The sequence below is a fragment of the Typopeltis vanoorti genome, chromosome 22 (genome assembly GCF_054136105.1).
Source record: "Typopeltis vanoorti isolate ZY-2024b chromosome 22, IOZ_Tvanoo_1.0, whole genome shotgun sequence".
NCBI classification, from domain to species: domain Eukaryota; kingdom Metazoa; phylum Arthropoda; class Arachnida; order Uropygi; family Thelyphonidae; genus Typopeltis; species Typopeltis vanoorti.
In genome coordinates, this window is record NC_143570.1 from 56,468,668 (window position 1) to 56,492,596 (window position 23,929).

Below are 23,929 nucleotides of genomic sequence, written 5' to 3' on the forward strand. Positions count from 1 at the left end.
TCACATGGGTTGGGGGGGGGGGCAAATTTGAAGAGCATATGATGAAAACTGTTATGATAACTTTCCTTCTGATACTGTATTTGCCTTATTTAAATAACATTCAATAAATTTAAATTATAAAAAAAAAATTAATAACATTATTAAATAACTTCCTGTACAAAGGCTATTATGTTTCTTCATCATCATCATCAAATTCCTGACATTTACCCTCAAGGAGTGTACCGGATATGATAGTACTACATGAAAAATTTAGATCATTACTAACTTCGTATCTACAGTTTTCCTCCAAATCAATCTATTACCTGTCAAGGCTCCAACATTGTCAGATCTTACATTTCTATCTTCAAAGGCACATTTTACAGTATCAATCACATATATTTGATATTTTAAGGATACTTGTGACATAAAGATTGTATAATATAAGCACGTACACACAAGAAAGATATTTAATTAGCCAAATATTTCGTTCTGAAAATTGCAGACCATCTTCAGTGGCAATACAAGAACAGTTTTAAAATACAAGGTGGAATACTAACAATGGATCATTTATAAATAGAACAAGCCACGTGATGTTATATCACTAAGTATTAAAGAGAAATATTTTTAAGCAGAGACATGATTGAATTAAAAATAGTAATTAATAATTTCAATAATTTTAAATAACATAAAATTAATATGAATTAATGAGTTATCCTGATTAGACTTTCCCAGATTTTTGATACAGATATAGTCATTCCGATTCAGGTTAGGACGATGGAGTAAGGCCTCTACGCTTTCTTTGAATAAATGTTCAAATTTATAGTGGGATCTATGTAAGAGGCGAGTTTTTGACCAAAGGATGTTGTGGTTAGTTTCTATCCCATGCTGAGCCAATCCAGATTTTTCGGGTTTGTTGTGATGAATGGAGGATTGATGTTCTTGGATTCTTTTTTCTAGAGAGCGTCCAGTTTGTCCAACTGTGATCTCTCCTATTTTGGACAAACTGGATGCTCTCTAGAAAAAAGAATCTAGTCCCACACTGAGTCAGAACTACTTCAGTTCCTAGAGAAAAACTCCTTGTACTCCCATATCAAATTCACTATTGAATGTGAATCCAGTAACCAACTACCCTTTTTGGATACCTGATTCATAATCATACAGTTCATGTTGAATTTTCAGTTTACTGGAAGCCGACCTTTGCAGATGAATTCACTCATCCTCCCACCATCATTCATTAATAAAAATAGGTATTATCAAGAGTTTTGTACACAGAGCTCATGTGATCTGCTGTTCTGATTCCCTTTTTTTAGATGAACTGAATAAAATTAAAAGCAATCTGGTATGTAATTGATACAACAAAACTACCATTCAAAAAATTATTGATAATTATCATCCTTCTACCAGACTACAATCCAATGTGAAAAGAATTTCAATACCCTACCTTAAAGGAACCTTGGAACAAATAGCAAGGATTCTTTGTAAAGTCAATCTATACACTTCCTTCAAACTATCTCGGAAACTATCCTACTTCCTACCATCAACAAAGGATATGTTACCACCTCTTTCCTTAACAGGTGTCTATCAAGTATCCTGCACATGTCATCTTTCCTATTTTGGACAGACTGGCCATTCTTCCTTGATTAGAATTGAAGAACATCATGACAATATTGCATTTTTGGAATCTAATCTTGCTTCTCATGCTATTGATACTAGACACAGAGTTCTTGGAAACAGACAAAAATTCTTCAGTCCAGCAAGTTCAAATTCAATCGACATTTCCTTGAAACATGTGAAACACTACATAATTGTCCAAAGCTGAACTGATCAGACTGTATGCTAACATCCAAATTTTAGGAAGTGATCACTATTAATTTGCAATGTTTGTTTTTTTTAATTAATAATTATTTTAAATTATTTATCCACATAACTTTCACAATTGTTCCTTTTTTTTTATAGTGAACTCTAATAGTGCAATATCATATACTTCAGCTGTGACCGATAGACAAGCTAATATATGCATGATTTATGACTCATTATTCTGATTAATCTTTTGGATGTAGTTAACAGTCCATCTCCCTGATGATGTCCACATAACACTGTATGAAATATATTAGAGTTTTTGAATAAATTCTACATAATTTTTGTTACATGTGTAAGCTGTTAAATTTATTTAAATATAGTGCAATGCTCCCTTAAAGCAATTACCTGACATAATTTAAATCTAGATTTGTGGAATGTGAATTTGTCTGTTTCACAACTTTGCATTCCACAAATCCAGATTACAAAGAAAGGAATGATGAACAGTGCATAGACTTCCTTTTTTAATTTTAAAATTTACAAAATGCACAAACTAATCTAAGGCAATATCAATTCCTAAAGTCAAAGTCAAGAATAGCATTAAATGAGCCCATTTTGAATTAATAATGTGCGTGAATTATATGGTAACATAGCAGCCATCAATTTTCTGCTTGAATTCTTTAACTAAATACTATATACTGGTGAAATTCTAGATGACTGAAAGACAAGCATCATAATACCAATTTTCAAAAAGGGAGATAAACAAAGGTGTGAAAATTATAGACCCATAACACTGCTATGTCATAGCTACATAATCTTCACATGCATTATTCAAAATAGGATCTAGACTTTAATGAATGAGACAATAGGAGAAGATCAAGCAGGCTTCAAACCTGAAAGATCTATTACAGACCATATTTTTACAGTTAATTGCCTGGCTCAAAGTACTGGGTATATAACTTACCTATATACTGCAGTTTTATTTACTTTAAACAAGCATTTGATTCCATTGAGAACAAAATGATAAACATATTAAAATCAATGACTTTTGATTCAGAATTTATTACGAATTATTATAAAGATACCGAAGCAACTATCAAATTTAATAAAATAAAAACAGACAAATTCATAGTAGAAAATGGCGTCATGCAGGGTTGCCCACTCTCATTAAATTTATTTATCATCTATCTTGACGAAATATCCAAATTCATAGCTGAAGAACCAGGTCTACAAAGAAATGGCATGAATATAAATATTCTTGAAGAATCTAAAGAACACTGGAAAAAATAATAACATTTTAACCCTGCGGAGGTCGCAGCTGATCTGACAGATACAAACAAATTGTTTAATATAAATATTCTTACACATATCCAGTGTATAGCTTCGAGGTCATGAGTAGCTGTGCATGCATATATTAAGAGTGATATTCCATACTGTTTATTCGGTCAGTTTTGGTTCAACACGTGTTATGTAAAGGTGTGTGATATTTGATAGTAAAATTGTATCTGAGAGATACCCCGAACTCTGATGTCAGTATAGTATTCATTTAGTTTGTTTTTTATTTACCTGAAAATGGCTGGAAAAATATATCGATTGGATAATCCATCAGATGTTGAAGAGATTCAGCGATTTTGTTACTCGAGTCCGATGATGAGAATGACAGAGTCGAATGCGAAAGTGATATTTGATAGTAAATTGTATCTGCGAGATACTACGAACTCCGATGTTAGTACAGTATTGGTTTAGTTGTTTTTTCTTTGTACCTGTGTTCAATAATTTCTAGATTGTAACTGCCGGCCTGGCTGGCAGAGTGGTTAGCATATCCGCTCTCCACCCAAAAGGCTGCAGGTTCGAATCCTGCCGTGGGTATGGATGTTTGTGATTGTCTGTGGAAATACTAGTAATGGTGGTGGTTGGTGGCATTGGTGTAGTTGGGGTCAGTTGGTGGAGTCAGAGCTGTAGAGCATGTGCCCTCCCTCGATGAGTCCTTGGACTCCCTGGAGGTGTCAAATAATAATAATAATAATAACTGAAAATAAATAAACCATCATGTTTCATATTCGCAGTGTTGTTTTTTTTTAAAGTTTTATTGCATTTTAGCACATACTAGTAATGAATGTATCTGTCAGATACACGCGAGCTTCCTGCAATTTTTTTGACCATGACTTCCGCATGGTTAAACGAAGAGCATAAAACTTTTGGAATGAAAATCAATCTAAGCATAACTAAAACAATGAAAATAGGAAGAGATGAGAAAAAATTTCAATAAATTTAGAAAATCATATATACTTGAACAAGTAAAGCAATTTACATACTGACAGTTTCGTTACTCACAACCTTCAAAACACATAAACAGTAAAATAGAGACTTAACAAAGGATAAATTAAAGAAAATATGGAAAATCACAGCATTTCAAACTAAAACTCAATAAAACCATTATTATACCTAGAGCAATGCATGGACACTCAATCAGAAAGAAATACAGAAAATCAGAGCATTCAAAATAAAAATTCTTAAGAAAAATAAACAAGACTTACTTTTCAGAACACAAAACAAATAAGCAAGTCCAACACAAATTATTAAAAACTATAGAGAAGATGTTGCAACTATAATTTTTAAACAGCAATTAAGATAGTTTGGACACCTCCACAGAATATCCTTTCAAAGATTACCAAATATAATCTTGAATGGAATCATAGGAGGAAGACCAAAAAGAACTTGGCAAGTCTTTGAAGGAAAGGTCACAATTATCAAGCTTCAGAGATAGATGACAGAAATGGGCATAGATAGAACCAGATGTCAAAGATTTGTTTATAGGGGACTGAACCCATCATCTGATGGATGAGCAAGAAGAATTATATAAATCCATGTTAAAAGTGTTATACTGGCTTTTGAAAAATACTTCTATATATATATAACTATATATTATCATTACTGGCTTCAGTGAAGCCAGTAATGATAATAAAACTCGGACCATGAGTTCATTAAACCAAATTTATTTCACATCCAAAACAACAAAGCTCCCATTTAAAACATTTAAAACGTTAAATTCTTAAAGCACTATAAACAGGAATTTAAAATAAAATTATTTAAACAATACTAATATCAGAATAACTTACCTCCTACCTTCAATACAAATAATGCTTGCTTGCTCTAAGTTTTTCTGTAATTCCGTGACTCTCTGAAGTTCTTGGGTATAAGCCAACTGATTCTGAAGAATTAAATCTGATACTTTTTTTGAAACCTACAATTTTTAATGCATTATTACTGTTTTAGTCAGCAGCTGAATAACATCATAATATAACTTTAATGAAATCACTGATTTTATTTTTAATTATTCATTATTTACTTGATCTATTTAATTTACTTATCTATATATTTAATTATCTTTAACTTTTATTAAATATAATTAATAAAGTGCTTAAGGGTCAAAGCCGAATAACTGGAAAGAGACCTCTGCATAGTCATTTAAGGAATGTGGAGAACTAACTAGGACTTTTGATCTAATGTCCAATCCTCACCTTTTTTTGTGGTGCACCCAGTTAGGTATTTATCTGGATACTGAATAAACAAAGAAGGGCTCACAATTTGGGATTTAGCTGACCAAATTATATTGTTACTGGCTTAAACTATAATGAAAAATGATAGCCCAGTTTAAACAAGGATCCCTTATTATTTTTGTCAGGGAACCATGGTGAACAGCAAAAAGTCAACTACTGGAACAAATCCTAACTCAAGATCAGCAGAGTTCATGACAGGCATGATCAACATAAGAAGCATCAATGGAAAAGAAATGGAATGAACAGAAGAATTGGTTAAGTACCAGATTGACATAACAGGTGTTTCCAAAACAAAGAAGATAAAACAAGATGAAATCTTTCTAAGCAACAAATACAAGATGTTATATTCAGACAATAAAGATCAGGGAAAAGAAGGGTAGTTATAGTATTCAACACTGATTATTCTCATATTTAGATTATTCTCATATTCTTGAATGGCAGGCAGTATCAAGTAGTAATGTGTCCAAATATCAGAACAGGGAAGTGGACAATGAGCCTTACTTGTGCCTATGGTCCCACAGAAGACCTTACTAAGGAAGAAGCAGAGCAATTTTGCGAGGCATTACAGAAATCAACTGACACGATGAAAAAGGAAAAGTTGGTCCTTGTTGAGAATCTAAACAGCAAAGTATGATAAGATTACTAACCATAGAATAGTTTTGTGAAAATTTAGAGAAAAAAAGCAAAGTTAATAATACCCATAAGTACCTGCTGGAATTCTGTTCAGGACATGGACTAGTTATTACTTATTACTAACACCATGTTCCAACATAAAAATGTGCACAAATTCACATGGAGAGAAGATGATGCAAAAAAATAAGAGAAGTCTCACTGACTATGTTATTGTTGTTGGCAAAGCTATCCCATTAGTTCTGGACACAAGGATATAGAAAGGATTTGAAAGTTCAAGTGATCATCATTTACTTTTGAACAGGATAAAACTAAATTTTGAATTGAAAAGAAGAGTGTGTTCAAAAGTTTTGCGAAGCTCACAGGTGAACTTCATCTATATGGATCACATTATGTTGATCCATATAGATGATGTTAAAAGTTTTTTCACTTGGTTATACTAAAATTAAAGATGCCAAGAAATTATTTCTTGATTTAACCCTTTATCAAAATGTAAGCAAACAACGTTTTCACGTGAAGTATCTTCAACAGTGGACTACTTGTATATAGGGGCTAATGACTTCATATCAATTGCTTACACTTGATAAAGAATTAAACTAATGTAATTTCTTGGTAAGACCTGGGTTCGATTCCTGTCAGTGACGTGAGGAACCTTTATCTGGTCTCTTTCAACAAAAGGTGAGTTAGCCAGTCTCATATGGAGGTAGGGTGTTTCTTTTTCACCTGGAAACTCTGTTCCCACCTCATCCTAGAATAGGCAACTGGCCCCATGAACACACACACACACATCTACAGATATAGGACACTCCAGGAATAACAATTGACTGACCTATTTTGTGGGATTTCTGGTGTTGTATCATAACAGGCCACTAAGCCTAATATGTAAAGGAAGAAGAAGAATTTCTTGGTATTTTTAATTTAAAATGGTATTAAACCTGATATCAGAAATGGAAATATTAATCTCAACTCTTTGCTTTATGCAGATGATATTATACTCCAAATTACACTCAAAGATACAAACATTATTCAAGAAAAAATGAAAATAGAAAACAAGAACCAAATCATGGAAATTCAGTGACAAACCCTGAAGAAAACATTGACTGATTCAGACAGAGAATCATGTGTTGAAGTTATCTGCAAATAGACAAAAATCAGAAGTCCAGGACAGACTCAGGAAGGTAAAGAAGCAATGAAGAAAAAGAAGAAACATATTGAAAGTTCCTGGGAAGGGAGTCTCTTATAGAAAACCTTGTTCTCTTATAGAACAAGTGAAAAATGTGAGAAAGCGAAGCACTGTGTAAAACTAGCTAAGTAAAAGAAAGTTGAGCAAAGACTTTGGTAACAACATAGAAAATAATATTGGGAAGGTGGCAAAGACCAACCTTTGTCAGCTTTGGTGATTATTATTTTCTTATTTTTCTTTAATTCTAATAGAGATTTAATTTCTTTACTGGGCATGTTGGTTTTAGGTGGTTTAGCTTTGGTCAGAACACAAGCTACATCCAGTCTAATATCGTTGGTGACATGGCTTGGAAGGTGTCGAATCCCGTATTCAATTCGTATCATGATATCCTCAGCAGGTATTCTTCTGGGCGCAATGGCGAAGTTGTGGCCACGTGCGAGGGCGTCGAGCGCTTCAGGTTTTACACTAACTGACGACAGTTTAACTACCATTTCAGTAGGAAGTTGCGGTTTCGAGATTGTGTCCTTTTTTAAATTCTTTCTCTGCTGCAGTGCATGAGATGTCATATAAAATCGACCAAATTTCGTGGCTTAAGGTGCTTGAAAGGTCATCTTCGAGTGCCTGTATAGCTGAGTTAGCTTCACTCAGGAAACAGCGAGTGGCAGCAATTTGTTCTCTGAGTAAGGCTTGGCTGGCACGGTTATAAATACGAAAACTTATCTGCTCGAATGACAATGCCCTAACCACAGAACTAAACCACATTCTCGACACTTTCTCAGCCAATGGCTACCCCCCCCCAAAGAATTCCAAAAAATATTGAAACCAGTAAACCACAACCCCCCCCCCCCCCCCTCACAACAAGGATTACTCTAAATCCATCACCATACCCTACATCCGAGGCACCTCGGAATAAATCACAAAAATCTTAAAAAAACATAACTTCTTGTTACAGACCATATAAAAAATTGGCATCCCTTATCTGCTCTACTAAAGACCAACCTCCCCGCCTAGACATACCTGGTGTATACCAGGTCCCTTGCAGCTGTAAGCTGTCCTACTTTGGCCAAACAGGCAGGACGGCAAATATCAGAATTTCAGAACACAAGGACTACATCCGTTTTCACCAATACAGCCACTCTGGTCTTGCTGACCATGCGCTGGATACTTGCCATAGAATACGGTGGAAGAAAGCCAGGATAATACACCGTAGCAAATACAGATATCAAAGGCTTTTCATGGAATCAGCTTCAGCCCTAAGAAACGATCCAAACCTCAACAAATTTGGCTGCATGAGACTTCCTCAAATTTGGGACACCTACATCAGAAGACCTTCAGCCCAATCGCCCAAGAATACCAACATTGCCCGCTAGAGGGCACAATCAGGACTTTAGGAGAAATAATAGCTTCCTACTTCTTCCTCACTTACTGTTTTGTTGTGCCTGCATGCACGTGTCTTGTACTTAAGTTCTTGAAAATGGCAACGTGACGTTGCTGAAATATTGAAATATATTAAAATTTATTTTAATGTATATCCTAGCACGTTGTAATTTCCTTAAATTATATAGTGAAAATGCATAACCAACGTCTAAGCCTTTCCACAAGAAATATATGAAGTTTTACAACAGATGGCTACATTGCATAATTCAGAAGGATTTGTCAGATGGATGAATTCCAGATGAATAAAGTGGAACTATCTTTGAACCCAACTGTAAAAATGGGAATTAAAACTAAATGTTGAGAATTACAGAGAAATTTCCCTACAGACTATTCCTAGTAAGATTTATGCAGGTATACTTGAGAAATGGCAAAGAAAAAATGTGGAGGAGAAGCCTGGAGAAGAACAAGCTCAGTTTAAGCCAAACAGAGGTCAAGAACATTTTCTCTTTATGGCGAATACAATGCTTGGAAAGAAGCCAATGGAGATCTCCATGAGCAAGGTGCATCATGCTGTGTAAAGTCAAGTGTTTGTAGCCGACATAAACAGGAGGAATATGATGCTCCCAAGTCACTGCTACTGTGTCTGGGTGAAATGGCTGCAAGAAGGGAAACGATGGAGTTTGAAAGAGTAGTCGTGATAGGATGCCATGTTGCCGGCCTATCTGTTTGGAAAACTGTTGTCAAATTCAGCCATCTCCAGTCAACAATCAACGATACTGAGATCAAAGTGCAGGGAGTCAAATGATACCTGCAGTGGGCAACCAACCACACTCACCGAATATGACTGTAAGGTGTTACAAAGGGTAATATGTAAAAACTGCCATTCGTCTCCTGATATGTTGAATGTGGAGTTCTGGGCATCAACTGGAATGTGAATCTCCACAAAAGCATTCAGAACCAAAGCTAAGAACATGGGTTTCCATGGTAGGACAACAATATATAAGCCCCACATTACCTGAAACAACATGCAGTGTTGTCTTCAGTGGTGCAAAGAGCATGTACAGTTGGATATGGAAGCTTGGAAAGCTGTGTTAAGGAGCAATGAATCACTCTACATCCTGTACCAAACAGATGAATAGATGTGGTAGATGCCCAGTGAACATCTCTTAGGAGAATGTGTAACCCCAACTATGAAATTTGGAGGTGGCAATGTGATGGTATGATCCTGTTTTTCTAGTTTGGCCTCAGACCTCTGTGGTGCCACAAACAATGAACTCCAATAGGTATCTGAACATTCTGGACAATGCAATGCTTCATACTTTGTGCAGTTTCTACGGAAATGACCATTGTCTCTTTCAGCAAGACAAAGCACTATGTTATAACACTGCTGCTGTAACTGCATGGTTTGTGGACATGAATGTCACCACACTTGAGACCAGGGCTCTGTAGAGAGTAGTCAACTCTAATGAGCATCTTTGGGGTAAACTAGAGCCTTGGGTGAGGTCAAGGAACGTCTGCCTCAAAGTCCAGGTCCTCGTTACATGCCAACAGGAATAATTTCCGAAATTACCACTGATTGGTATTGCACACTTGTGGAAAGGATGCTCTGTAGAGTTGTGCAGTCAAGGCAGCAGGAAGTCCTACATCCTATTAAAGTGGGTGCCATGGCTATTTGTTCCTCACAATTGGTTTCCATCGACTTCTTTCCAAGCAATGTAGTGGAAAAATCATGGGAATATAACAAGGATATGTATAAGTTTTGTTTACCTGAAAAAGATATATCAAAATGAGCCAAGAGAAAGGCTGTTTAATATGCTACAGTTATATAGTAAAAGCGGTACATTATATCAAGCAATACTCTCTATATGAGTTCAAATCTCAAAGAGCTACAGGAAGATGGTTTGATGTTAAATTGTAAGAGACAAGGGTGCAAATTACCTCCACTGTTATTCATCATGTATATGGATCACTTTATGAAGGAAAGTGGTATTAAATCCGATATCAAAATTGGAAATTTTAATCTCAGCTCTTTTATATGGTAATGTAAAATAAACCCAGTACATTCTGCAGGATTCCTTGACTTGATTCATTGAATAACTGCTGTAATAAATTTGGTGTAAAAATCAATAAAAAGACAAAGATAATGAACACAGGCAGAAATGTTGAAAACATCAACTGCACTCTGAATGGAGAACCTACAGAAAATGTAAAACAGTTCAAGGTGGTTAAGTAGAATTTTTAATGAAGATAGCAAATTAAATACGGGAATTGCCAACAGAATTAGCAAAGCAGGTATGGTAAGAAGTCAACAGAATAAATTTATATGGAATAAGAGAGAAATTAGACAAAATATTAAAGTAGTTGTATATAAAACAGTGTTCAAACCAATTTTAACTTATGGATCTGAGAACTGGATTAGAAATAAAATATCTGGTCAAAGATATGATCACAGATATGACAGTTCTGAGAAAGATAAGAGGTGTTGAACACATGGCATCAATGACGGTATTGCATTAAAAATGAGGATATTAAAAAAGAACTTGACATTCTTAGCATTCAGGAATGTGTTAGCAAAGCTAATCTCAGATGATAAGGCCCCTTAAACAGAATGGAGAGGAAAGGTTATCAAAACAATAGGTGGATTGGCACAGTGAAAAGTGCCATAAAAGACAGAAATATGATATTATCAAGACTCCAATATTATCAAGTATTAGAATCTTGGCAGATAACAGATTAATTTGGAGGAGGTATCAATAGGAAGTTAGTAATGATTTAACTTTTTCATGTAGTACTATCATAATATTCTGTACACCCCCACCTGAGGTACATGTTAGAAATTTGATGATGATGCTGTTTTCAAAAATTTCATTTCTGTTGATGTTATTCTTTCCTTTTTTTTTTTTAACTATCGTGTTTCACTAGTGTACAATAATATGTTTATCTAAAACACTGAATATTCTTAATTTGTGTTGAATATTCATCATTAATTTCCTGATATGCACCCTCAAGGGGTGTCCAGACTACTATGACAGCACTACACAATTAAGTTTACATTATTACTAATCTCCTATCAGCAATTTTTCTCCAAAGTAGTTCTATTTCTTGTCAGCACTCTAATATTATCATAGCTAACATTTCATTCCTCTAAAGCATTTCAAACTGAATCAATCTACCTAACCTTGGTCTTCTTCTGGGTGTTCAAAACATTACAGTTATATGGTGTAAATGGTATATTATATCAAGTAATATACTGTCTGCATTTCAGTTATAAGTTATTAGAATGGAAGATACAATAAGATGGTTTGATGTTAATCAGGTGTGAAATCAAGGGTGCATATTATCTCCTCTGTCATTCATCATCTACATGAATCACAGTATGAAGGAAAGTGGCAGTATTCATGATATCAAAATTGGTGATATTCAAACTCAGCTCTAATGAGAGCAGATGTTCCACTCCTAAACAAATCTAGTAGAAATCAGCAGGAATTCCTAACTAAACTGAATAACAAAAGTAATAAATAATGTATGAAAATCGGCAATAAGAAGATAAAGAAAATGAAAATAGAAAGAAACACCAAAACATCAACTATATAAAAAAGTACACCATTTCAGGTTAAATTTTAAGCATCCTGTTAGTGAAAAATGGTAGATTAAATATGTAAACACATAACAGAATTAGCAAAGGTGGTATGAAGTCAGCTGACTAAATTAATATGGAATAAGATAGAAATTAGACAAAACACTAAACTAGTTATATACAAGACAGTGTTCAAACCAATTTTAACTTATGGATCTGAGAGCTGGGTTAGAAATACAACATTTGATCAGACTGGAGACTATAGATATGAATATTCTGAGAAAGACTAGGAGAATGAACAGATGGCATCAATTGCAGTATCATATTAGCATTCAGAAATATGTTAGCAGAGTTAATCTCAGGTGGTAAGGTCACTTAAACAGAACGGGAGATGGAAGTTGAGCAAAACAAGTATTCTTTACCAGGCTGGCAGGAAAAAGATGCAAGAGGAAGACTGTAAGTCATGTTAATTGATACAGTTAAAAATGCTTTGGAAGACAAAAACACAAGATCTGATAATATAACAGCCAGGACATATAACAGATTAATTTTAAGGAAAATTGTTGATAGGAAGTTAGTAATGATGTAATTTATTCATGCAGTACTATAATAATATCCTATACATTTCTTGAGAGTACTTATCAGGAATTTGATGAAGATGATTAATTTTAATTAATAAAGTTCATTTAGTGCATGAGATGTTCATGTTTAATGTTTTTTTTTTCAGCTTCATTGAAACTGAAATTAATCCATACATCATATGCATTTTAAAGGCTTGTCTTATTTGATATTCACAACAATTTACTATGTCAAATAACTGCTAATACAAAGAGACCATTGACAGAAATTAGCATAGCAATTTAATGGCATCCTCACTAGTTGTATTTTTAAACAGAGTACTCTTAATTTCGTTTGTGAACTTTACGGTAGCATATGATCTGGCAATTGTGAACTTGTTTTTCTGCAAGAGGGAAGAACATTTGATAACATTTAGAAGTGGTAACAACAGTTCACAGATTGACTACATTTTGACTAGAAGAAAACATCTTAAGGGAGTAACAAATTGTAAGGTAATCCCAATAAATCAAGTGGAACAGCAACACCGACCTTAAAATAGGGTTGAAGATAAGAACCTTTGGAAGCCATGGGATGAGGACAATTAAGTGGTTTAGCTTAAAAGATGAGAGTGTGAGGACTGTTTTAGGGTTAGAGAGGACTGTTTTAGGTGTTAGAGAGGATTTCAGATGGACACTAGAAAGTGTACAAGATTGGTGGAGACATAATTCAAAAGCAATTCTGAGCTGTGCAATTGGGGTGCTTGGTGGAACCTCTGGAAAGATTATAGAGCAGAGGAAGGGTTGGTGGTGGAATAATAATGTACAAGAAGCAGTGAGAGCTAAGAAGAAGGCAAAGCAGAAGTGGGACAAGTCAAGAGTGGAAGAGGAGAGAGAGTGAAAGGAGGGGAAGCCAAGAGAGTTGTTGCCCAGGCCATGGCATATCAATATCTTTATGATCAATTAGAAACAAAGGAAGGACAGAGAAAAATTTATCGATTAGCAAAATGTAGAAATTAGGCATCAAAGGACATCTTACATGTGAGGCAGATCAAAGACTCTGGAGGAAGAGTATTAAGGAAGGATGTGATTATAAGAAACAGATGGAGTGGAGAATATACTTTGAAGGGCTTTTGAATGAGGAAAATGCGAGGACTCACGGAGAAGATGGGCAGCCTTATGAGGGGATGGTGCAGAACATCAGTAGAGTGGAAGTGAAGGAAGCCACAAAGAGGATGAAGAATGGAAAATTGGTGGGCCCTGACAGGATCCCAGTGGAGGAATGGAAGGCACTAGTAGAAGAGGGGAATTGACCTGCTGTGGGACCTGTTCATAAAAGTTTGCCAACAGGAAAATATACCCAAATGAGTGGAGGGAAAGTACTCTTGTCCCCATCTACAAGGGTTAAATGCACAAGACTGTACGAATTACAGAGGAATAAAGCTGATGTCCTACACAATGAAAATCCTAGAAAGGATTCTTGATGGAAGATTGAGGGAGGAGGTGGAGATTACAAATGAGCAGTTTGGCTTCATGGCTGGGTGATCGCCGACGCTATCTCTGGGTTATGGCAGATGGGAAAAGTTTCGAGAGAAACAATGGGAGCTACATCTAGTGTTTATTGATCTGGAGAAAGAGCACGACAGAGTGCCAAGGAAAGAAGTCTGGAGGTGTCTGAGGGAGAAGAAGGTACCGGAGAAATATGTCAGATTGGTGCAGGAGATGTACAGAAACGTGAGGACAAGAGTTCGAACCTGCCTGGGAAAAACAGAAAGTTCTCAAGTGACAGTTGGCTTGCATCAAGGGTCAGCATTAAGTCCATTCTTGTTTAACATTGTGATGAAAGTGGTGACAGAGGAGGTGAGAGAAGATGCGCCTTGGACAATGTTGTATGCGGATGACGTCGTGCTGTGTGCAAAATCAAGAGAACTGGCAGTTAAACTGGAAAGGTGGAGGAAAGTACTGGAAGAGAAAGGTATGAGACTGAGCAGAAGTAAGGAAGAGTACATGTGTTGCAAAGTGGATGGCAGCCAAGAGACAGATCTGGAGCTGGAAGGAAATGTCATCAGGAAGGTTAGGGACTTCAGATACTTAGGTTCAACAGTGAAAGAGGCTGAGAAGGAAGTGGGACGCAGGATACAAGTGGGACTGAGGAACTGGAGAGAAATGGCTGGAGTGTTAATCGATAAGAGGGTGCCGATCAATCTAATAGGCAAAATTTACAGGACAGTAGTGAGACCAGTTCACAGATTAAACATCAGCAGGCTGGAGGTAGTGGAGATGAGAATGCTTAGCTGGATGTGTATGGTGTGACCAGAAAGGATTGTCTGAGAAATGACTATGTAAGGGGAATGGTGAAAGTTACGAACTTATGAGCGAAGATACAGGCAAGGTTGAGATGGTTTGGTCATGTGATGAGGAGGGAGGATGAGTGTGTGCAAAGAAAGGTCATGCAGACAGATGTGCAGGGGAGGAGGAAGCGCAGGCAGCCAAACAAGAGATGGAGGGAGCTGGTGGAGGAGGACTTGAGGATGAAGAACTTGGATGTGGTTACAGCCCAAAACAGGAGGATGTGGATGAGACTCACTGAGAACAGCAACCCTACTTAAGTGGGACAAGCTGAAGAGGAAGTACTCTTATTTACATCTATTAAAAAATAAACTGATGAAAAAATCAACTTAGGTTTGCAGTGGATGCAACAAACAGAATGTCTGCATTATAAATTAAAGATGCTGAGAAATTATATTCTTGGTTTAATCCTTTATTCAAGGGTAAGCAAGCAAAGTTTCCACACAGAGTAACTTCACAACTGGCAAATCCTATATAGAGGCTAAGGACTTCACCTCACTTGCCTTCGTATTCCATAATGCAAAACACATATCCTTAGAGACATGTATAATGCTATGCATTATGGGAAGGGTCACTTTTGACCAGTACCCACTGATGGGACCTTTATTGAGGCCTCATCAGTGGGCCTGGAAGTGATACTATGGTTGAAGTAATGCAGAAGTGATATTTCCATATTCAAGTAGCCAAAAGGTGTCAGGCCTTATTACTAAAATACTCCAAATTAGAGATAGATGTTGAAATTTTTTCCACTTGATTATAATATAAATTAAAGATGCCAAGAAATTATATTCTTTGATAAAGGATTAAAGTGATAAAATAAAGGTCGAAACCAGTCTGGATAGTGGCCCTTCCCATAATGCATAGCCATTATACATGTCTCTGAGGATACTGTGCTTTGCATTGTGGGATAGTAAGGCAAGTGAAGTCATTAGTCTCTATATATGAGTTGTCCAGTCATGAAGTTACTTTGTTTGCTTACACTTTGATAAAGGATTAAACCAAGAATATAATTTCTTGGCATCTTTAATTTATAATATAACCAAGTGGAAAAACTCTCAACAGAATGTCTGCATAACAGACATTCCTTTTGTTGAATCCACTAAAATCTTTCATGAAATGGAACAAGTCCAAAGAATGCTTCTGTTGTCGAAGGGGCAACAAAGTGATTAAATAAACAAAATAAAACAGAGAAAAAAACAAACAATGAATGAAACCAATGAGAGACAAACTAAAGAGAAGAAATAAATATAATAATAAATAAAAATGAACTAAATAAAAACTCTTGAAAGCAAATAAGATAACTGTGAAATGGAAGTCATAAAAAAATAGGTTAAAAAAAAGGAGAAATAGCATGAAACCAGGGTCACTTGGCCTAAAATCCATAACTGGAAGAAGAAGAAGAAGAAGAAGAGGAAAAAAGAACAATTTGGAGTGGTTCTTGAAAGGAAGATTATAACTTTTTCTTAATAGGAGTGAAATAAACAAGGATTTTGTGTGTGTAAGTGAGCTTTGTTGGAGAAAGCCAACCTATATAGCCAAGAGTTATGAAGTCCCTAGAGAGGGACATATCCTGACATTTTGGGATGTTCCAAATGACAGAAATGTTGGTAGGGCTTTTACTATTCAGAGGAAGGAATTAATTTAAATGTTGAGGATTTACAGATTAAAAGCCTAAATAAAGTCAGATGTCTGTTGAAAATAACCTTCTTGATGGTTTCATTGATAAAACATTCAATTAGCTTAGAATTTTTGATATCATATTTGAAACACTTTCAATAAGCAATTTTGCTTGTGTATGTAGAGATCTGGAAGATGATTCATCATACTGTTTATTATCAGAGAAAGAGATCAATCCAATCAAACTAAATTGTTAAACTGATGTGCATTTCTGATAGGCATGAAAAATCTTGGATTTTATTAAATGTTAAATTTTTCAGGGAAAGAATAACAACACAGGTTCAGTAAATAATGAATATATTCATAAACATAATGAAGGTTTTAACCACTTATACAGTCATCTTGGGGCAGAGTTGACTGCTACCAGGCAAAACTCCAGGTGGCAGTTAGGGGAAATGCCGCCAAATTTGGAGGCTAGTTGCGAATATCCAATAGGCAGTCCCAAAAAAACAGCGGCAGTATCAATGGGGGGGGGGGGGTGAGTTAGTGGGTGGCACTGCTAAGTCTACAAACAGCAAAAAAAAACCAATGACGATACTGTGACAAGGTGAGAGTAAGCTGCCCGAAGCTTGCAGACACTGCACTCCAGAGGAGCAGCTATAAATGGCATCAGTACCTCATGTTAGAGGTGGCCAAGAAGAACCAACGTGTCTAGCCAATGTGGTGTTTTAAGGCTAAAAAACCCTCCATAAATGACCACAGACACCAAAAAGACCAATGCCAGCTCGGATGTTACCTGGACTAACAAGGCCTGCGTTTTTGGTTTAGGCAGAGGGCCACAAGTGAAAAATGGGTTACAGTCTCCAAAAACACTTCCCAAAACATCAGAAAATAATAAAAACAGAGACATGTACATATGCACATACAGCATAAGAACAATGAGAGAAGAAGCAAACCTTCTAGAATTGGAAGAAGAAATAAAGCAAATTACATGGGATATCATTGGACTCAGTGAAGTAAGAAGGAAGGGAGAAAACATGCACATAAGAAACAATGTATAGCATTCATCTAAGCAATTTAAGATTTCAGACGACATTTTTTTATTTTCCAATGGACATATGCTCTACACCTATGGAAACACAGTCAACAATAGAAATGGAGTTGGCTTCCTAATTCATAAACAAAGAATATAACAGATAATAAATATGCAAGGAATATCAGATAAAATAGCCCAACTAATTCTGAAAATAAACTCAAGATATAAAATCAAAATCATTCAAATATATGCACCAACAACAAGCCATGAAGACAATGAAATAAAAGAATTTATAAAAAAGCTGGAAGACCTCATACACAAAGAAAATACTCATTACACTTTAATCATAGGTGACTTAAACTCAAAAAGATTAATCGAATCAGCAACCAAAAATCAGCTAAAAATAGCTAACGCCTTCTTCAAGAAAAGACCTCAACAAAGATGGACATAGAAAGGACTAAATGATATAACAAAAAATAAAATAGATTACTCCTACCTAACAGAATGAACATAATCAAAGATGTAGGTGTCTTAAATAAATTCAACACAGGAAGTGGCCATAGAATGCTAAGAGGAAGGATAAGTATAACCACAAGAGTAGAAAGGAGAAAACTTATACAAAAGACAACAGATGACTCTATAACAAATGAGATGCTTGAACAAAATAGAAAAATATATCAAACAGAAATAAATAAAAGGATATTGGAAGCATAAGAAGAAAAAGATTTAAATACTCTAAACCAAAATATTATAGATATAATGATAAACAGCTTAAATACGATATAAAGAACTAGAGAAAAACAGCAGAAACTAACAAAAGAAACTCTGAACCTAATCGAAAAAAAGAAGAAACTTCATGCAAAACTTAAACCAGAGAGAAAAGGAGGAGATAAATAAAACCATCAAAAAGGGGATAAGAAAAGAAATAAGAGAATATAACACAAAGAAACTGTTGAAAAAAAGTAAAAGCATCAAAACTATTATGAAGACGTTACATGAAGAAAAAGCACAAATAATCAATATTAAAGACAACAACAGTAAATTGATTCAGGAAAGACAAAAAAAAAAAATACAAAGAATCAATGAATTCTACAGTAATTTATACAGCTCTAAATAGCCTAATCAGGAACCGAAATCCATACCAGCTGAAATCCACTACGAAGTGGAAGTACCATCAATAAGTACCATCATTAGTATTCATTAATCAATGAAGGTAAACATACATAACGAATGAATGAATTAAAGGAAAATAAAAATGATGAGACTGATGCAATGAGTGAGATCGCATGGTTACGCGGAGTGATACACAAGGAAAATCGGCAGCTGGAGCATTGGCAAAAATGTTAACCGAGCGTACTGACTAATAAACGGCAAAAGTATGAGTATGATAACGAGTGTAAACAAAATGAAAGAGCGAGTGTTGTACGGAGATTCTTTAGTAAGAGGTGTGATAGTTGAGAGTTTAACAAAATCGTACCAACCTGGTGCGAACGTTAAGGATGTAAGCGAGTCAATTAGAATGCAAAAGCAGCAGGTGAAAGAACTGATAGTAATAGCAATTCACTCATAATGTCATTAGCAATTATGGTCCTCCTTCTATACTCTTCACTGTCATGCCGCGGCAACAGGCTCACCATCCTAACTCTCTCACTCTTCTCTTTTGCTACCTCAAGCAACTCCTTCAAATCCTCTCTCATAGCCAAGGAGACAAAATGGCTATGAGAGAGGATTTGAAGGAGTTGCTTGAGGTAGCAAAAGAGAAGAGTGAGAGAGTTAGGATGGTGAGCCTGTTGCCGCGGCATGACAGTGAAGAGTATAGAAGGAGGACCATAATTGCTAATGACATTATGAGTGAATTATGCAGGAGGAGTGGTGTGGAATTTGTGGATGTGTGGAGTGAGTTCGATGGGTGAAAGGATTAATATAAGATGGATGGTTTACATTTGAATGGATTTGGTGTACGGAGACATGAAAAAGTGTTGAATGTAGTGGAAGTGGATGTGCAGAATCAGGGAAACTAGAGATATTAAGGGAAGGGGGAGGAGTAGATATGCAGACTTTAGGGAGACAGTCGAGTGTATGAATGTGTGTAATATGCCCGAGCGAGTACGAAAGACAACAAATCGGAATGAGATAGATAGTATAAGGCATCGAAATAGGGATGGGACAAATGGGCTTTTCACTTCATGAATACTAATGCCAGAAGTATTAGAAACAAGGAAGAATTTTTGACATTGGTTGGCACTTCCAGCCCACAGGTTATTGACATTAGTGAAACATGGCTGACAGAAGATGATATAGCTAGTGGGATTGAATGTGAGGGGTATGGTGTCTTCAGGAGTGACAGGGAGAATAAAATGGGGGGAGGAGTGTTACTGATGATAGCTGATGAGCTACAGCCAAGGAGAATAGAAGTGGAACTGCAGGATAGAGAAAAGAGCACATTTGAGGCTATTTGGTGTGAGATTGAAACTAGCAGAGTGGAATATACAGTTGGGTGCTGCTATAGATCAGGTGATGGAATAGATGGTGAAGATAGTATGCATAAGCAAATAGAAGAAATGAGTGGAAGGAGGGTAATTATTATTATTGGATATTTCAATTATGGTAGCATTGATTGGAAGGAGGAGAAGACACGTGGGAGGAAGGAACTGGATTTCATGCGGTTATTAAGTGTTAACTATCTGCGACAGCATGTAATGGAAAATACTAGGTGTCAGAGAGTGCTTGCCCTAGTAACTGCATCTGAGAATTTGGCTGTAACGAATATGACCACGTTGCCACCAATTGGTGAGAGTGATCATAGGGTCTTAACATGGGAGGTGGCTAAAGGTGTGGAATTTACAATTAAGAACGGGTACATGTGGAATTATCGGACTGGTAAGTATGATAAGCTTAGGAGTGTGATTGGTTCAGTGCCATGGCATGTAAAACTGCAAGGGCTAGAGGCAGTTAAGAAGTGTTTGCATGAGGCAATGGCTGACTGTATACCTAGAGTCCGAATAATAAATCAAGTTGGGGTTAAATGGATGAATAACACTATTAAGCTTGAGCTGAAAAAAAAGAAACAACTATGGAGGGAATTTAAGGAGAAAGGTGACCAGCAGGCACAGGAATGGTATAAAGCACAGGCCAGAAGGGTAATGAGTGTGGTAACAAAAGCAAAAAGGGATTATGAAAGAACATTAGCCATGCAGGCTAAAGAGAATCCCAAACAGTTTTTTTGATATGTTGCAAGTAAAAGGAAAAATGTATATGGCAGAATGATTTTAAAGAATGTCGATGGTTGGGAGGTAACCGAATCAGTTGATATAGTTGAATTACTGAGCGAGCACTTTGCAAGAGTATATCATCCAGGTGTTGATATTGCAGGAATGAATGAACCAATAGATTATATGGGAATTGTGGTGAATGAAGTAGAGGTGAATAGTCTATTACAAAACCTCAATGTCAATACTTCTGTGAAATTGAATGGTATACCAGCCTGTGTCGTACGTGAAGAGGCTAAAGAATTGTCATTGCCCTTGACCATTTTGTTTAATTTGAGTCTCGGGTCTGGGTTAGTCCCGAGGGGAGTGGAAAGAGGGGAAAATAGTTCCACTGCATAAAGAAGGTTCCAAGACTGCTGTTGTAAATTACCGACCGATTAGCATATCATGATCGTTGTCAAGGTCTTGGAGAAATTACTCAAGAGAAAAATACAGGATTGGATAGATGAAAATGGGATAATGTATGGGGGACAACATGGTTTTGTGAAGGGTAAATCATGCCTGAGTAACTTGCTCATGTTTTATAACACAGTGATGGCTGAACTGGATAAGGGTAATGGGTTTACAGTAATTCTACTGGACCTTGCTAAGGCCTTTGACAGGGTACCGCATGGAATTCTAATCGGTAAACTGCAGCATATGGGGATGGATATAGGGTTGGTGAGACGGATAGGAAGGTGGTTGATGGAGAGATATCAGAGTAGTTTATTCAGGAGTAGAGTCCAAAAGACGGCCTGTGACTAGTGGTGTGCCGTTGGGTTCTGTTCTTGGACCACTAACGTTAGTTCATTAACAATATAGGAAAGTATCTGAGAGGAAGTATTCACTTATTTGCTGATGATGCAAAGTTGGGTAGAGCAATAATGAGTACACAGGATGTCAAAATTTTGCAAGATGATTTGGATAGTTTGGAGGACTTGGCTAAGGAAAATGGATATCAATTTAATGGTGGCAAAGTGTAAAGTTATGCATTTTGCGATGAAAAGATTAGCAGCAGTATATCACATTGGTGGAACCGTACTCCAGGAGATTGATGAGGCCAGGGATTTGGGAGTGTTGGTGGATAGAGAGTTGAAGTTTAGGGGGCACATTGCAAAAGTGGCTAAATCAGCTCATCAAATCATTTGGTTGCTGAAAAATACTTTAACAAGCAGAGACAAACAAGTTATTGTTACTCTGTATCGAGCCTTGATAAGACCCCATCTGGACTACTGTGCCCAGATATGGGCACCAGGGTTTCTTCTTGATGAGGAGGAGGTAGAGAGGATCCAGAGACGAGTGACCAAGATGATAGCAGGTCTGTGGAATGAACCTTATGAGAACAGGTTGAAGATTTGTGGGTTCCAGAAATTAGTTGATAGGCGGAAAAGGGGTGACATGATTGAGACATTCAAATTACTGAAGGGTTTCTATAAGATTAATTCAGAAGATATTTTTGAGAATAGGGCTGGTGGTGGGATGACTAGGGGGCCATACATGGAAGCTGGGCAAGAATGTGGTTAGCAAGGGTGTTAGAGCTAGGTTTTTTACTTGGAGAGTGGTGAATGAGTGGAATAAGCTGCCAGAGTCTGTTGTGGGTGCAATGACTGTGAATGAGTTCAAGGCGAGGTATGATACTGTGTGAATGTCGAATAGTTGTTCTTGACATGATGTTAGGGCCTCCCTCGATGAGTCTGTTGACTCCCTGGAGTTGCCCGTAATAATAATAATAATAATAATTATTATTATTATTATTATATCCCATCTCAAGGGAATCCAAAGACTCATTGAGGGAGGGCATCAACTCTACAACTCATTGTCTCACTACTGCACCAACCTTCATCATCTAACACCAACGGCATCTAACACCGACTACCACCACTAGTACTTTCACAGACAATCACAAACATCCATGCCCATGGCGGGATTCGAACCCGCAGCCTTTTGGCTGGAGAGCGGATATGCTAATCACTTGGCCAACCAGACAGGCATAATAATAATAGTAATGCTGATTGAAGAAATAGAAAAACCTTCAAATGCCAAATAATAAAAGTCCGGGACAAGATAAAATTACAGCAAATATGATAAGACATGGAGGAAGAGAATTACTAAAAAAGATTCAAATGCTTTTTAATAAATACTTGACAGAATCTAAAATCCCAGATAATTGGAACAAAGCACAAAAATCTTAATATACATAAAAGGAGATTATACAGATCTAAAAAACTACAGACCAATCAGCTTGCTTTCACATATGTATGAACTACTCACCAAAATACTAACCAATAGGATGAAAAACAAATTACAGTTCTCACAAACAAGAGACCAAGCAGGATTCAGAAGTGGATATTCAAATAATGACTACCTCCAAACTATTAACCAGATAATAAAAAAACAAACGAATACAATGTCCACTTTGTATGAAATTCATCAATTATGAAAAAGCATTTGATGCAATAGAAAGAACAGCAATAATAGAGGCACTAAATAACCAAGGTATTGAAAAACCATACATACAACTACAACTAATACAAACAATATACCAATACAACTAATACAACCTATATAATAATTTAAAAACAAAAATTAAAATACACAGAGGAATTAGACAAGGTGATACAATATCACCAATAACATTCAATGATTGCCTACAAGAAATATTTAAAAATCTAAATTGGGAAAAAAGAAAGGTGTCAGAATGAATGAATGGTCAATATCTAAAGAATTTAAGATTTGAAAATGACATTGTTTTATTTTCCAAAACACCTGAAGAGCTAAAAGAAATTATTAACAAATTAATCACAGAAAGCAACAAATCTGGTCTCAACATAAATATTGATAAAACTAAAATAATATATAATAAAAGTACAAACCACAACCAAAAGATATAAATAAATGACAGAGAAATAGAAAATGTAACTAAATTCATATATCTAGGTCAAATAATTAACATAGAAAGAAATTGGGAACATGAAATAAAACAAAGAATAAATCATCGATGGAGACAATTTGGAAAATACAA

General features: G+C 36.0%; 1 protein-coding gene across 1 annotated transcript in view; it reads right to left on the reverse strand.

Moving 5' to 3' along the window:
• The window catches only part of Vps50 (vacuolar protein sorting 50), a 664,618-nt gene that overhangs the window by 530,141 nt on the left and 110,548 nt on the right, over positions 1-23,929 (reverse strand). The window contains exon 5 of the mRNA XM_090411754.1: positions 4,896-5,020. Within this exon, the coding sequence (XP_090267880.1) occupies positions 4,896-5,020 (125 nt within the window). The remainder of the gene's footprint in view (positions 1-4,895; positions 5,021-23,929) is intronic.